Source organism: Hesperophylax consimilis, chromosome 8, assembly GCF_061612785.1.
Source record: "Hesperophylax consimilis isolate HC1 chromosome 8, BYU_Hcon_1.0, whole genome shotgun sequence".
NCBI classification, from domain to species: domain Eukaryota; kingdom Metazoa; phylum Arthropoda; class Insecta; order Trichoptera; family Limnephilidae; genus Hesperophylax; species Hesperophylax consimilis.
In genome coordinates this window covers 10,660,089-10,675,183 of record NC_142843.1, presented here as the reverse complement: position 1 = coordinate 10,675,183, position 15,095 = coordinate 10,660,089, and the positions used below count along the sequence as shown (strand labels likewise).

The window sequence follows — 15,095 nt, the reverse complement described above, 5'->3', positions numbered from 1 at the left end:
TTTATTATTCAAACACTTTTCACGGAACTGTAACTCTTGACGAAATTCCGGAACGGAGAACAGTATAAATTACACTAGTTGTATTAGGTAGGTATAGGTTTCACATGTAAATAACTGTACCTATAGGTATATCGTTTTCACTGAGAAAATAAACTCCCGGTGGATTTCAATTTACGTGAGAGACTGGCAGGCTGTTTTTGCATCTCGGGCCAACAATAGAAGGCGAATGTATGTAAAATGAACAGAGGTGTTCTGGGAATAGAAAGCGCGGAGCAAATAGTGAAGCCAGGGGAACGCTGGGAAATGGAGGCATGGTGATAGCAGGTGTATAATGAATGCCAAGGAGGGAGTCAATTCAACTTCTAATTTGTTAAAGCTTTTGTTTGGTTTCACGTGTGAGTGGCCATTACATGTTATACTAACGTGAAAATATCGTTTTACGTTACCCCGATCAGCTGTTTGCAAGGCATGATTGCCGTTAAAATAATATACATAATAATGTAAAAATACCATTTAAGGTATGTTAGGCCTTAGGCGTTAACGTGTTAGGATATTTACCATTATGGATGTTAGACCATTACAAGTTATACTAATGTAAAAATACCGTTTGGAAAGCAATTAATAAGTTAGTATAACACGTAATGCTGACCATTACATGTTTTGATAACGTGAAAATACCATTTTAGACGTGTTAGGCGATAAGCGTTAACATGTTAGGATGTTACAGACCATTACATGTTATATTAACGTAACAATACCGTTTTACGTTACCCCATAAATCCCATAACAGCTGGTTGGAAGGCAATTATGCTGACCATTACACCACCAAATTTTATATGAACGGCGGCATAAAATGAAGTATTAATAAATTTCAAAATAAAACTGAAGTTTTGTAGAAAATCTAATCAGCCTTACAAATAAAACGTGGTGTAAATATTACGCGGCGCGTAAGCTCAGAACAGTGAAATACTTGACTTATTACCATGGCGTTTGTTTTGTTTGGATGCCGGCTTTACTACACCAACGTTGTAAGAATCTAGTTAAGGAATATATGCAGTTAAATATTCTGTCTATATTTTACACACTTCTTTAAATTTCATAAAACGGATCATTGATAATATTTACAGTTGATAAAAAATAATTAAAAATGCAATTGAGGGAAAAAATCGGATCTCCGATTAATAAATGACGAACACGTGTTCGCCAATAAATGTAATTATAAGTCCACCCGCCGAGCGCGATGGTAGCATAAATAAAATTTATCCCAATAAAAGATATCAATTTGTTTTAGACCACTCTAATTTTAATTACCTACCGGTTTCGGAAGCACCCTTCCTTCGTCAGGAGAATATAAAAACTAGTTTTAAAACCAGTTTTAATATTCTCCTGAAGAAGGAAGGGTGCTTCCGAAACCAGTAGAGTGCAATTAAAATTAAAGTGGTGTAAAAAAAATGATATCTTTCATTGTAAATTATGACGAGCCACAAAGTAAATGCTTATTACAAATATGTAATAATTATCCCGTTCCGTGTAGCTAATGATGTATCGGCCGAGGTTGAGGCAAAGTCCTGAAAATTAATTAACAGGATTACGTGCGGTACAGCTATGTTTCAAATTTCTACTTAAGCTGAACATAAATATTTGTGATTGAAAAAAAAACTATTCCCCAGGCACAACTGCGCCGAATGAAGTTTTAGCAACCCTCTATAACCTTCGCTAACTCTCCTCTACTATACGAAGAATAAGAAGATTTAAAAAAAATAGATACACGTTACATATAAACAAACATCTTGTAGTGGCGGAAATTTTTTTTTGATAAAAATCAATTCTTTACACTAATTTTCACACTCCATTCCGGCATGAAGACACAATAAAAGAAAATTCAATGAATTAAAAAAAAAAGCTTTTCGTATAGGTATTTCTTGGAATTAATTCGGAAACAACACATTTCAATAAGTGTTTTTTCCCCATTTGTATAAAGATTTTAATAAAATTTTCGCGGTTAACAATATATTTTCGGTTCCATGATATTTCATCAAAATGACAATTAACACACCTTTAAAAAGTGAACAAAAACTAGGTAAAACAGGTATGTACATGACTTGACTGATTTCACAAATATGTTATTCATGTATTTGTGAAGCGCCCTTGAGGTGATTTTCACAAAAACGGCGCTATACAAAACATCCCAATATTATTATCTGATAGTATTAATGTCCTAGCGTCTGGACGATGTAGGCCCTCTGATTGGTCAAATTAAAATTGTCTGTTTCGGGTAAATTCAGCTAACTTGAAAATTAAGACACGATTTCATACTAAAATAGGATCGCCTCATAATAATACGAGATTTCTTCAAAAGCATCGTTTCTGCTCATATAATTTTTGGATAATATCGAAGAAAATATGTTTTAGAAAGTTCATAATCTATTGGATTAATTACATTACAATGAAAATTATCCACAGTTACGTGATTATGTTTGACGTTTATAAAAAATCACGCGTTCCTTCAATGGCCGATGCGCACAGCTATAGATGGCCGACAGAGCGCACCTCTGGCGCTTTAAAAACGAACCAAAGGAATGGCGCGAATATTTAAAAATGCAGCTCACAATATTTGACTACTTACGATTAACAAGCGTTTAATATTAAGATTTCTTCTGGAAGCTTATCACTTTGTAATGGCATTTTTCATTATTATTTATATTTTTTTGTTTATTAATTATATTTGATTTTATATTGACATGTTTTCTAATTTCTAAAATTTCAAAATTATTTATTTGCGATGCTTTATATCCTGAGTGAAGTATTTTAAGACCTGATTTTTTTTATCGAAAGTGTGATCATTATTCAAAAGATGATTTGCAAACTCAGATTCACTATTTCCATTTAGAGCCCTGCGATATTCTTTAGTTCTGACTTCAAAGTTTCTATTGGTTCTACCTTTGTAAAAGAAATTACAGTCATCCCAATTGAGTTTTTAAACTCCTGATTTTTTTGTTTGAATTTTGCTGTCTTTATTATTAAGAATATATTTCTTCATTGTTATTAGTGTAAAACGCCAGTTGAATACTACCAGGATTGTTTTAATTTATAATTTTAGAAGTATCGTTAACCACAAACAGAATTCTACGCCATTGTTTATTTTCTATCTTTAGAAAGACCGTTTGAAGAGAATATGTTTAAATTTTTTTATTTAGTATTTCAACTATAAATGTATTAGAATAACCGTTATTAAATGCTATTTGTCTTATGAATATATTGTTTTATGGTTATATGCTATTTTTTTTTCAGGTCTTAAAATACTTCACTATAAATAATTTTGAAATTTTAGAAATTAGGAAACATGTTAATATGAAAGCAGATATAATTAACAAGATTTTTTTTATAAACTCTCTTTTAAATATTTTCCCACTCAACTGGTCTTTCCCGTCTAACGATATTGTAATTCCTAATTATTATAAACCCAGCCTACTCTTACCCCTCCCCCCTCCTTCCACTTTTTCTTTCTCAATTGCAATCTATATTTAATTTTTGACTTCGGTGTATACACAATAAAATGTAAACATTAAATTTATTTATTTATTGGACAATTTGCATAGCGCCGCTTTTGTGAGATATCACCTCAGGCGCGCTATATTGTTATAATCTTCCTTTATATATAGATTTTTACTCTCCTGATGATGTTGTATATATAATCTAACTTTAAATTTTATTAGATACAGTAACAGTTGTAGGTAAAGAACTACCACCAGTTGAAGTAAAATTAACACCTTTTAATTAAACCGACTGCTAATCTCATCGCACAATTACCCTCCTTTTATTCATAAACACGGGTACAATTAATCAATATGTAATAATCTATTATTTAATCAACTTTGTTATAACTATCTTTAATTGTGACAAACTAAACGATATTGATTCAACTTATAGACATTGATGGTTGTAACACATATTTAAGCACTGCAAGTCTCCTATGAGCTAATTATATTAGGTACGATAACAGTTAATATCAGTTGTAGACATGTAGTCAATAATAGTGTTTCATTTGAAATAATCCATCACAAATACGTAAAATTTCATTTATTCAAACAACTGTCATTCTTATTATGCGTAAATTTAGAATGTTATTATTAATTAACTCCTTCCTGTTCCGTGTTTTAACAATATATTATATACTAACCCTCTCTCTGTGAATGTCCTAATATCTATCTATTAAATGTAACTGTTGTTAATATCACTTAAAATGGGCGAAGCCCAACTAAGAGCCGCCCGCAGGGCCTAGCAGAAAAAAACCCGAGAGCGGGTTTTTAACCGCTAGTTATTATCATTATTATCTAGACGGCCTCCGTGATTAAGGGGTAAGGATCTCGACTAGCGTGCTGGATGTCGCGGGTTTAAGTACCGGCATGCGAAAGTAAATTTTATTTGAACAATTTGTGTTATTTCACAAATTACTCTAAAATTAACTTTAAAATAATGTACAAAAGTATAATTGCGGCACATTCCAGAATGGAATATACTCTCAGTATCGACCTGATCTAAGACCACCATTCAGAATTGAAAGGTTGCTTGAAATGGCTTTGGCCGTGTTTTGTGACCAGATCTGAATAGCCAGGTACTTCCCAACCTCACAAAATACTACAATTGGGGGTGCTTTAGTCTCACTGGCTCCAGACGGTTGGGAGCAGATGTGCAGTTTCACTTTAAAAAAATGTTGAACTTCAGAACATACGTATTTCCGTAGAAAATTTTTCTCACCACTTAAAAAAGGTTATAAAAATTTATCACACCACTTAAATAAGGTTATAAAAATTTATCACACCACTTAAACAAGGTTACAAAAAATTATCACACCATTTAAATAAGGTTATTAAAATTTATCATACCACTTAAATAAGGTTATAAAAATTCATCACCCCAACAAAACAATGTTATAAAAATTTATCATACAACTTAAAAAAGGTTATAAACGCAAGGGATTGTTTTCGATGCAAAAAAATGCAATGAGGAACGGTAAGGGTGAAGGGTTATTTAAAAAAAAATAATAATGATTATTGTCATATTTAATTACCACTCTAGCTTCTATCAACAAAATTTTTTGATTTTAACGAAATTTCGACATTTGCTATTTTTGTCCAGCTAAAGTTGCAGTTCTGACCTTTGTGTATCGGTCATCATCCACCAGTCACCTGCCAGCAAAGGTGCGTGGGTAGGTAGAGGGTGGAAGTAGGGGGGTGGGCACTAATTGATGTAGGTCGCCATGTTGAATAGCAGCACGTGACCTGGCAGGTCTGAGCGCCTGGCAATGCGCGCCATTCTTTTCCTTAAATTGCTCCTTTACTCTGATTAATTCACTTTAACCGAAGTAATAGGGATTCCATTGCCAACTACCTGCGACGAAATGCACCTTATTTGGTTTAATTTTGCTATTATACCTTACCTCATACTTTTAATTTATGTATGGTTATTGTGTTTAACGATAAATTTTAAATTATTCATAAACAGCTCGTTTATAGATGGCATTAACTTAATTATTTTGGGAAATTTTTTTGCAAGTTATGCCATAAATATTAAGATGAATTATTATTTGTGTTTGCGAATGTATATACGGAACATGAATATGACTATCCTTCCCACTGCGGTGCAAGGCAATACGCTGTCGACCTCAACTAGCTTCTCCCAATCTAGCCCGCCACGCACTTCATGGGAAGGCGCATCTGTTACCAAGACCTTGAAAAACCTCACTTCATGAATCTGAAATTATGATATGACCAAGAGTAGTGAACCACTTGGGGTAACCTATGGCAGAGACATATGGCGGTACCCATACCCAAATTATGACATGAACAAGAGTAGCGAACCACTTGGGGTGACCTATGGCAGAGACCTATGGCAGAGACCTATGGCGGTACCGATACCCAAAATTAAGACATGACCTGACCAAGAGTAGCGAACCACTTGGGGTGACCTATGGCGATACCCATACCCCAAAATAAGAAGACAATTTATTATATCCGCGGTGGAAAAATATTGGACAAAGCCAAATGTCTGATCCTTTACTTTGGATGTCACGTTTAACGTTTAACTTAACTTAGCTGTCGCTATTGGAATATTGACAGTAACGATCGTAAGAATCGTAGTTCAGACATTTTCACTAAGCACATACATCATGTTGAAACGGGAGTCCGATTGCTAGCCGAGCATCCTACCTAACAGACTATCAAAACTCTGTTACTAGATTTCAGATATTTTACAAACAAAATGGAGGGTTATATGTAATTTTATTAATAATAAGATATTTTATAAACAAATATGGATAAAACAAAATAATTAAATTTGATATCAGAATAATTTTAAAACCGGGACGTCTACAAAGGAGTCCACTTGGAGTCGATTTTGTGGTTTTAATTTTTTTAAACAAGTTTTCGTTTTCAAGTAAATAGAGTTCGATGTTGAAATTTTTCCGACAGATTTGAAAAAAAGAATCGGTCCCTAGGGGGTTAATATCAGCTGTTTAATATATGATATGATTTTTAATCAAGTTTTTTTTAGATAGCCCACGGAATACTATAAGTTGATCGTACCCATAGACATATGAATGTTAGTAGACCTGCCCTAAGTGATTAAAAGCGTATTATCCCCACTCCCCATACCGGTTCCATTGGAGCCGGCTGTGCTCGCGTATGGCCTCAAGTGAAATTTGAAAACGTGACGTCATCATTCTTGTGCGAACTATGGTCGAGGCATCATCGGTTCATTTTACGAAATAACACGGCAAAATGTTGACTTGTACTATGAAAACTTGTAAAAATAGATTTGAAAAAGAGAATAAACCCAATTGTCGTATTACATTCCATATATAAGCATTATTTTACTTTATTTTAAGCATATTCACATCGTATAATATAGATCAGTTTTAGAAACATATACTATCACATCGAGAAACGTCTGGACGCAAAACACAAAGCTGGTTGGTTGCTGGGAAGTAAATTATGAACATTTATAAAAGTGTCTTAACTAAATACTTAAACGAAATATTCGACTCTGAAAATAGAACCGAATTTTTTTGCCGAATTTGGACTTCGCAAATTTGTTCATAACGTGGCGAGTAATTTGCGCTCCCATGTAAAAATGTCTATTCATTCAAAAGCAGATTTTACTTTTAAGAAGTAAATGGTGATATTATAATGCGAGATGCCTATTTACTGTCAGATTGATTTATTGACGAATCACAGTCAGCTTCACTCCCTTCGTTCTTCAACAGTTGATTTTACCCCTCGCCATTATCTTCTCGTCCATTAATTCCTATGTCTGTGATCGTACCGAACAACTGCATCAAGGTACGGCATCACGCTACTTATCCCACGCTGGGTACAAAACGGAGGAAGCTTTTAAATAACGTTTCCAAGACTGTTGACATTTTTAACAGTAGCCTTGAAGGATTCAAGGAGCATGTAAATGCCACACATTACCCGTTATAATGTGTAATGTAATAATGTTATGTTTCTTTTTTTCCTTTTTTAAAGAATGTATCTAAAAATATGTAGTTATTATTATTATTTTGGTACAATATTTTTTACATTTCAGAGTTATCCAGTAATGTTGGCCTCACTGGGTGGCTTACCCGTGCTGAGGCCTTCATTTTATAATATAAAAATATGATGTACATAATTTAAAGAGAAAATAATACATTTAAAAAAAAATCTTGTGTGTTTGTGAGCGATGTGTGTTTTATATTGGTTTTTTTGTGTTACGTGTAGGTTTTTTTAAATTATTTTATGTTATGAAATTTTGGTAATATTGTCTTTTTTGTTCTTTAATCAATTTTGTAATTTTGTGACAGAAATTATTTTTGTTTTCCTCAATTTTATTTTCATGTGTTAGACTGTTGAATGCTTTTATAGCATTGTATTTATTGGAAGTGTCTTTGTCCAAAGCTTGCATTTACAGTAGAAGTTTTTATGTTTTCTTTGTACGCTTGTCTAACTGGTCTGTTAGTGATATTTTGTGTATGTTGAAATTTGTTTTTTTTTTGTCAAAAATGTAATTTTTCACATCTAGTACGTGACAGCTGTTGAATATTTGGTCTGTATGAGTCAGTCTATGTTGTTTTAGTATTACCTTTAAGATCGTTTTCTGTGCGATTTTTATGTAATTCCATATTCTATTATCGATTGGCAAAGTGCCAAATATACTGTTTTCAATTGATTTATTTAATATATGTATGTTACACGTATATTGAAAATGGACACACAGCCTATAAATATAATATATATAAATTATTATGTTTTTTTGGTAAACTAATTTTTAAGACAAGATTTATGCATAGCAAAGGGTAACAATTATTTTTGTAAGCAATAATTATTAGTCTGAAACACTAATCCACATTGAAAAATCTCCTGATAAAAGATACATGACGCCAACGGGACTAGAATTACCCGTGTCCTTTCGATTTCCGGTCGACAGCTCTGACCACTGAGCTATGGCGGCTTATCTCTTATTCGCGAAATAATTCAATATATACTAGTGATTCATTAAAAAATGACTGCTTATTACATTTTTTCACCTGAAAACAACCAACTTTATTTTATATGAGAAAGGCATTGTAAGTGCTAACTCTCTCATTAGATGGCGTCGAGAGAAATTGTCTACATTTTTTGGTGAAGATACTTGAACTAAACTAATATATATATTTAGGGTAAGTACCTCTTTCTTGCTCTGGTCCAGGTCCCTCCGGCGGGAGCGCGGCCCGTTGCGGCAACGGCTGGGGATGGGGCAGGGCTCGAGCGCACTGGGCACGCCGGGCGGGGGGCGGTACACGCGCCAGTACGCTCTCTCCTGGCTGTCGCTCACTATCTTGTCTCCCTTCTTGCGCTCCTTGGCCAGCTTCACCTAAACAAACATTTCAAAAATTAAATTATCACCTTCAAACACACTAATTTTTTCGAGAGTCTGTCTGTGAGCAAACTTGAATTGTTTTGAATATGTCATTTCCAAAATTGATATGATACAACACAATCATACTACCAGAAACATAACCAAACGATACTAAAATGTACATACCTAAACCTCAAACTACATCAGCACAAAGACAATTCATCTATCTAGCTCCAAAAACGTTTAACCTTCTCCCTGATATCCTAAAAAAGAAACTCCGCTCTATACTTTCAAAATACAAATAACTCTATGGATCCTAACATCTGCAATACATTTCAACTACAACACCCATACATTATACACTTTAACCCCCTAATCCCTACACACATCTCTCACATTCCTTAATTGATTTAATTCATATAAAAAATAGCATTTGTCTAAAACTAAATATAAACTGAATCGGAATTGTATAATTTAATTTATAACTATTGTGAATATTATTAAATTCTTCAAAATGCAATCTTCATCCGCCATAACACACGGGCATCCCTAGCATGGCGGTTGAATTAACATTCAAAATGTATCATACAATGTAAATTTTCTTTGAAATAAATAAATATGTCAAGAATTCAGGCTAGCGATAAAGTACCTACAAAAAAGATATAAAGTCATGAAAAGTGATGAAACAGAAACTAGATTAAATAGGTTAGGTTTATAGATTTTTTTCATCACTTTTTAAAGGTGTGTTGAGTTATCATGGAGCCCTATCTACAATACTTATAATATATTTTTTCTTTCAGAAAAGTATTTTAATTCTATATTTGTTTGTGGTTTTTTGTTTAAATTTCTTGCGGTTAGTCTTGACAATATCAAAATTCGTGATTTCTCAAGGTTCTGCGTTTTATCCACTTTCAAGAAAGCGTTATTTACCAACGAACTAGACTTAGCAATAAAATATCCCGTAATTTTTCATGGGTCTGCGCTACGTTAGTTTTTTGCCGTTTTTTGATAAAATCACCTACCTTACATTTTGTTAAGTTTGGTAGCATTTTGAAAATACGTGTGTTGGTGTTATCGTGGTTACGCTTCCTCCTTCTTTCAATAAGAAATTATACAATTCAAAAAACGCCACCACCTCAATGACATTTTTTTTTTAAATTTTCTTCAGGCAGGTAGGTAACATAATATTGTAAAAAAGCAAATGAGAAGATCCAAATAAAAAAAAACTATGATTTCACGCTTGCAGAAATGATTTTCACAGAACCATTAAAAAGGCCACCATCTTTAACCGGAAACGGAACGTACAAACAATTTTACAGACAGATGAAATGGAAAACGGTGGAGTTAAAATCGGACTTAACACCGCTCAGTCAACAAACATATTACATACTATACTTCCGTCTACACATTTTATTATAACAAGAAATTTTTGAAATTTTGAGTATAGAATTCCCAGAGAGAGGTCGCACGTGACGTCATCATTCTAGCATATCTAAATAGTATAAAATAAAGTTGCTATCCGCGTCTGTATGTTTATGTTATTTGTTCTTCTAAACTACGTAACGGATTTTGATAGGGTTTTCACTATCATTTAGAAAATTTATTCTGAAAGTTTATGTATATCATACATGCATATTATATTTGTAAAAAGTCGATGTTTTTTAATCGAGTCGTAAAAAATATATTTTCGGGCGCTTACATTGCTAACGCTGGCTAAACCTTATGAGATATATCAAAACAATGTACTACGGAATTGTGGTTTCATGATAACTCAACACAGTGACAATTCAAAACAATTTTAAAAAGTGATATAAAGTCATTAGATACGAAGAAAAAAAATTTAAACCTAACCTAACCCACTTAACCCAGTTAATAAAGTTTTTGTTTCATCACTTTCCATGACTTTATATAACTTTTTAAAGATGTGATGAATTATCATTGTGATGATTTATCCGGTCACCCGGATTTTTATATCTTAAAAAGGTCAACAGAAAAGTTTGCAATGGTATATGTACGGGACGTGTCGCCTGCACAAGAAAAAACTGTAAAAATATAAGCACCGGCACACATTTACCTTTGTCCTGTGTAATGATTCAAATAAAGCACTTGAGGTATTTCATTTGAACCATTACAGAGTTATTTAAAATATCATAAAAATGCAGGGAATATCGACTCTTGTAATATGTTTGCCTCAATGAATGCGTCTTGAGAAAGACGATATATTCGAAATTTGTATTTTGCTTTTGAAAAGAACGCCTTTATAAAGGCGGTTGTTTTTATTGCGGATAAAACTCCTTGTATTCGTCCAAGGTCAGTCAGTAACGGCTCTGTGACATCGGGGCCAGTGAGCAGGACCGCACGCTGGAGGGAAGGCTCTCCGGGACTGGCTGGCAGGCGGGCTGGCAGGCGGGCTGGCTCAGTCGGCAACGTTCAGTCCCCTCAATCCAGGGAATATCGACTCTTGTATGTTTGCATAAATGAATGCGTCTTGAGAAAGACGATATATTCGACATTTGTAATTTGCATATTGAAAAGAACGCCTTTATAAAAGCGGTTGGTTTTTATTGCGGGTGCAACTTCTTGTATCCCTCCAGGCTCAGTCGGTAACGGCTCTGCGGGGCGCTGGCTGGTTCAGTAGGCAATGGCAGATCCCCTCTCCGAGGCTGGCAGTTGGGAAGGCTCAGTGAAGCCCGAGGCAGGGGCGCCGCGACGTCAGGGCGTCGTTGGCTTGTCGGTGAGCAGCGAGCTCAGCAGCAGGCAGTTGCAGTAGACAACGGATGTGGAGCGGGGGGGGGGGAACCGGGTTGAAATCAAACACAGTGTGTTGGTCCCAAGTAGCGAAGCGGGTCAGGCAGAGCGGACAGCAGGTGTTGACGGTTCCAGGGTCTGAAGCGAAAGAGGCCGGTACAAATGTGAGCGCTCTATTTATAACGCGCTACAAGACCGCGTGGCCGGCGAGGTTTGTCGCTGGCTCGTTTTGTGTTTTAGGAATTTATTTTTCTGGCGTGAGTTTAGCCGTGTTATTACATGGACCAAGTTTATCTCAAAAACAAATTAATATTTTACAATATTATGCCTTATCTGCCTCTGTCGCCCTGCCAAAACCACGTCGTCGCAATATTCTTTATTTGGTTATAATAAGACATATTCTACAAGATAAGTGGCCAAATCTCTGTTACATTTTCAGAGTTTCGCTGAGTACATAATTATCTTACGTGTAACATATTTTATTTCTATTCGAGCTTATTTAATTAACATGCAAGTATCTTTGTACAAAACTATTTAGTTAACATTGTTTCCTATTATTACAGGAAAGGCTTGCGAATTTGTATTTTTTACAAATCTTTTGGATACACGTGGGCCGCTCAAGCAGGTTTTGTGCTTAGCCAATCAGCGGCTGCCTAGCCAGAGTAAGATGGTTGCTTGAGTTGAAGCGAGACAACTGCTTTTTAGGTCTGAGCGATAAAATTTACCGTTAAACGGCAGGGCAGGTTTTTAAACATGAGTTACCTTTATGTAAGGCAGGTTTATCAACATTAGTTTTGTGGAAGGTTTTACATAGTTTTCGACAGTGGTAAATATGATGACATTTTGTTGTGTTTTTTTATAATTGATGTACATTTTATATTGATGATGCTGATGACGTTCGATACAGTATATGTCTATCTCCTAAGGTTAACCCCCAATAACGCTTGGTACACGTAAGCTAGTTTGAGAAAAATGAGTATTGATAATTTATTCTCTTCAAATTATTGTTATTCCGGTTAAAAACGGGATTACAAGCCTTTATCGAACGAACGAGTTTCCAGATAAACTTTCAGTGAATTTCGAATATATATATATATATTTTTTATAGTGAATACCTCACAAGAGTCCCAACTGCTCCCGTCTGGAGCCAGTGAGACTATGGCATCCCCAATTGGGGGATGTTGTGAGGCTGAAGGTAAGTGGGGAAGGGAAAGAGGAAGGTGGGGAAGTACCTGGCTATTCAGATCTAGTCACTAAACACGGCTAAAGCCATTTGGAGCAACGTTTCAATTCTGAATGGTGGTCTTACACCAGGGCGATACTGGTAGTATCTTCCACTCTGGAACGTGCCGCAAATATACTATATATTATTTTAATTAATTAATTGTGAAATAACACAAATTAATCAAATAAAATTTATTTGCGCACGCCGGGTTCGAACCCGCGACCTTCGGAATGGCAGTCCAATGCGTTACCACTGGACTATGCCGGCCGTCAATGTCGGAACATGTATGTTATGGTGAAATGAAGAATTGTTTGGATTTTATATTCCAAGAGTAATCTTATGCTACGTATAGGTACGCAAGCTGAACTGGCGAACTGAACCTCAACTTATGGGAAAGGAATAAAGCAACCTCAAAGGGCGCAAAACGCCGCTTGCAGTTGCTTCGTTCCTTTCCCGTAATTCGTGGCTCAGTTCACATTAAGGTTCGCAAATGTACACGTACCATTAGCCATTAGGCGAAATTGAATTTTAATATTTCTCAAATAATAATAATAATAATTTGATGTCGCTATTCCAAATTCCTGTAATATTCAAAAATCTGTTAATGAAAAAATAAGAAAATAAACAGATCTAAGAAATGAGATAAAAAGAATTTGGCATTCTGAAACTATAAAAATATTACCATTTGTTATTTCGGCTACTGGCATTATACCTAGCTCTCTCATTAAAAATTTAGGCGTATTAGATCTATCAAAAAATTTATATATAAAGATGCAAAAGTCGGTCATTTTGAATACATGTAGGATAACGAAAGATTTTTTAAATAATTATGTTCAGGGATCAGTAGGATTTATAGGCCCTGTTAGAAGTTCTACCGAGCCAAACCCTCTGATATGAAAATATCTGGAGTCGGTCAATTATTTTCCCATTTGATCTCTGGTGAGTTGACCTGTTGTTCTTGTATTGTTTTGTATTTATTTTGCTTATATAATGCACTTGCATAATGTTGATTGACTAGATGATCATTTGTGGCAAAGTGTGTGGAAGGGTTTAGTTTTTCCTATGGGGAAGATTTAACCCGGACATAAAATCGGAAATTTTAAAATTAATTTAATTTATAAAAATTTGGCGTATAGTTGAGACTAAGGAGAAATGTATTGTGAAAAAGAAATAAAGCAATTGTTACAAAGATGAGGAAAACTATACAGCCAATAATTAACAAAGTATAACAAATATAAAGCCACTAAAGAAAAATTCATGTTTTTGGGTTTCTATTCACAAATTTTGGAAGTTTAGTTCCTTTTGAAAGTTAGTTCCGAGGCATAACAAAATGTTAATGAAAAAGTAGTTCTGTGAACATCAGACCATTCGTCGAACAATGAACAATTCACTATAATACCAACATATTTAATTATAAACCATACATATTTCACGTAACATTTTTTAAATGTCAAATAAGGTATTACACAATTTTTCCAAACAAATTTCACCATAATATTGTAGGTACCATAATATTGGTTAATCTGATTTGACAGCTCGTAGTAGAAACCACAATCACGCGAACTTTGGCGGGATTTAAAGGTTGTTTCCAACACGGTCGCCATTTCGAACCGGAATAGGAACGTAACAAGTGAATTTACAGAAAGATGAAAGCCCAAATTTCAGTCAAGTTAAAACAGGACATCGCTACGTTCAGTCAACAAAGCGCTGAAAACTTGACGAATACACTTGCTTTCCTGCCTCCACAAAAATAATATTAGTCCTCGTGCAGCAACGTATCCTCTGTGCAGCCTTATTATTTGCACCTTGTTTTAAAATGGTCGTCGTAGATTGGGATGGTTGGGTAATATTTCGTTTCTATTTGCGGGAAAGAAAAGAAAAGAAAATGAGAAAAACTTGACCAAAAAAAACAACATTTTGCATAATTTTCATTAAAAGTCATAAGTCATAAGAAGCAGTCACGGGTATGTAATTTGACCAAGAATCTCGCGTTGTAAAATGACTAAAGGACTTGAGTGTTCCTTAAGAGCAGAGTGCCCTCGCAGTAACAGAATAAAGGGTGAAATACGAAGGCTAAATAAAAATGGCCCTTTTAAGGGAGGCCTTTAAGTGTGGGGGACTCCCTGACTAACAAAAGGATTTATGACAAAAATATGCCTCTCCAAGCTATAAGGAAGGTTTTGCTGACTCACGTGGAAGTTGACGCACAGGAATAAAAAGCGACATTGGAACCTCATGCGGTCAT

At 34.7% G+C, this 15,095-nt stretch overlaps 1 protein-coding gene across 1 annotated transcript in view; it reads right to left on the bottom strand.

The window, feature by feature from the left end:
* Positions 1-15,095, bottom strand: part of LOC149421553 (uncharacterized) — a 519,511-nt gene that overhangs the window by 47,912 nt on the left and 456,504 nt on the right. The window contains exon 7 of the mRNA XM_089634868.1: positions 8,707-8,892. Coding sequence (XP_089490994.1) covers positions 8,707-8,892 — 186 coding nt within the window. The remainder of the gene's footprint in view (positions 1-8,706; positions 8,893-15,095) is intronic.